At 35.3% G+C, this 1,737-nt stretch overlaps 1 protein-coding gene across 1 annotated transcript; it reads right to left on the reverse strand.

Annotated features, from left to right (window-relative positions):
• Window positions 1-288: 288 nt before the first annotated feature.
• On the reverse strand, window positions 289-1,728 carry LOC106745478. Its single transcript, XM_014621114.1, has 2 exons — window positions 1,048-1,728; window positions 289-691 (listed from the first exon to the last, which is right to left on the reverse strand). The coding sequence occupies exon 1, from the start codon at window positions 1,580-1,582 to the stop codon at window positions 1,061-1,063; it is 522 nt and encodes a 173-aa protein (XP_014476600.1). The 5' UTR covers window positions 1,583-1,728; the 3' UTR covers window positions 289-691; window positions 1,048-1,060.
• Window positions 1,729-1,737: the final 9 nt, after the last annotated feature.

Consider the following 1,737-nt stretch of genomic DNA (forward strand, 5'->3'; position numbering starts at 1 on the left):
TTAAACAAAAAAATCCTTTATTATTTTGCAAATAACACGTAAATATTTTATAAATATTTTATAAATACACATAAATATTTGATTAATAACCAAAAGGTTATTAATCAAAAAGCTGCTATACGAGGTCTGTTCAAAAAGTATCGCGAATTTTGTGTTTTTTCAATTGTTATTTTTTTATTCATGAATATCTATTTTGTCTCCTTCAAAGTAATCTCCATTAGATATTATACACTTGTGCTAGACTGACATGAGTACCAACATAACGCCACATTAAAATCGAAAATCGAATATACGTAACCCGCGGAAATTCAAAATCCGCGATACTTTTTGAACAGACCTCGTATATATATATACATACAATGTGTCACTGTTTGGTGCGGATTTTGGGTTTGAGGCATCATTGGACCATTCTTCTTCGAAAATGTGGCTGGTCAGGCAATAACAGTTAAGGGGCCCGAACACTGTAAACGGCGATATTTCATAAGGTTTTTATTTTATTTATTTAAAAAAAACGGATTAACCGATTTACATGTAACTTTACACATATGTTTATGAATGTTTAAATTATATGAAAAAATTTTTTTTGTTTTTTTTTTGTGGCGGCCATTGTTTTTTCTGCAGCTAATCTAAAATTGCGTCTTTTTTAAATGACCCTTGGGTGGTTGACAGCATTCCAGCAAAACGGAGCGTCCTAATACAAAAAACAAAAAAGATTCTTTAAATATATATTACTGGCTATGGCCCGACATAGGGGATTTTGAAAATTATGATTAGAAAAAAATGGCGGCTATTTAAAAAAAAAATTTTTTTTGCGTAAATTTTTGCACTAAATTGTTTATAAAAAAAGTATGGCATGTATCAAAAAACGGCTACGTCATGCTATAGCGACACGTTTCCTCTACAAAATCCGTTTTGAATCAGATCGATCGGATTAATACTGTTCGAGTTATGCTGTCAAAGCGGTCAAAAAACGTGGTTTCGAGAAAAACGCGTATTAAGTTTTGAAAGGGGTAAATCGAATGAAATAAGGTAGAAAAAAGGTCTTACGTGTTTTATTTTATTAGTCTGCTATCCCTGGACCGTATAGCAGCTCTTCGTCATCCATAGTTTGTCTTCGAAGTACTTGCTGGGCATGCAAACATCCTTCGTGCGTGTTAGCCCGTGTATGACGATTCGCGTACTTTATGCGTTCTTCGTCGATTTTTTGACAATAATCGTAGAGATTTATTCCAATGCGAACTCCCATGAGTTCTAACACACGGAGAAGAGCCGTATGACCATTATTAAATATAATAGTAGCGATATTAGCTGCAATTTGTACAGTTTTGGCTCCACTAAACGTAGATTTCGGCGCGAATTTCCAAATAATATTGTTGAAGCTTTCGTTGTTATTTTGATTGAAAGCACCTACGCATCGTTCTAGAAGATCATCACGGCTGAGATCGGTATATATAGGCTTGATAGCGTCTAAAACTTCTTTTGGTAGTGTAGGTTCGTGTTTGAAATCTTGAAGCTTCCCGAGCGCACGAGCCTTTTGCCACTGACACCAAGATTCCGGCCCTTTCGGACAGTTTTCGTGCATTGGCTTAGAATCGGTCGAGGATTTATGTAAAAACGTTGCCCATATGTCTTTTTCATTTCTTCTAAAGAGTTATTATTGCGCCTTATAGCGAACCCGTAGTAAAGGTTAAGATCCTTAACAAGTTTGTCAGTAAGCTTACCCCTACCTCCAATGCC

The sequence above is a fragment of the Dinoponera quadriceps genome, unplaced genomic scaffold (assembly GCF_001313825.1).
Source record: "Dinoponera quadriceps isolate SergipeBrazil2010 unplaced genomic scaffold, ASM131382v1 scaffold1764, whole genome shotgun sequence".
NCBI lineage: Eukaryota > Metazoa > Arthropoda > Insecta > Hymenoptera > Formicidae > Dinoponera > Dinoponera quadriceps.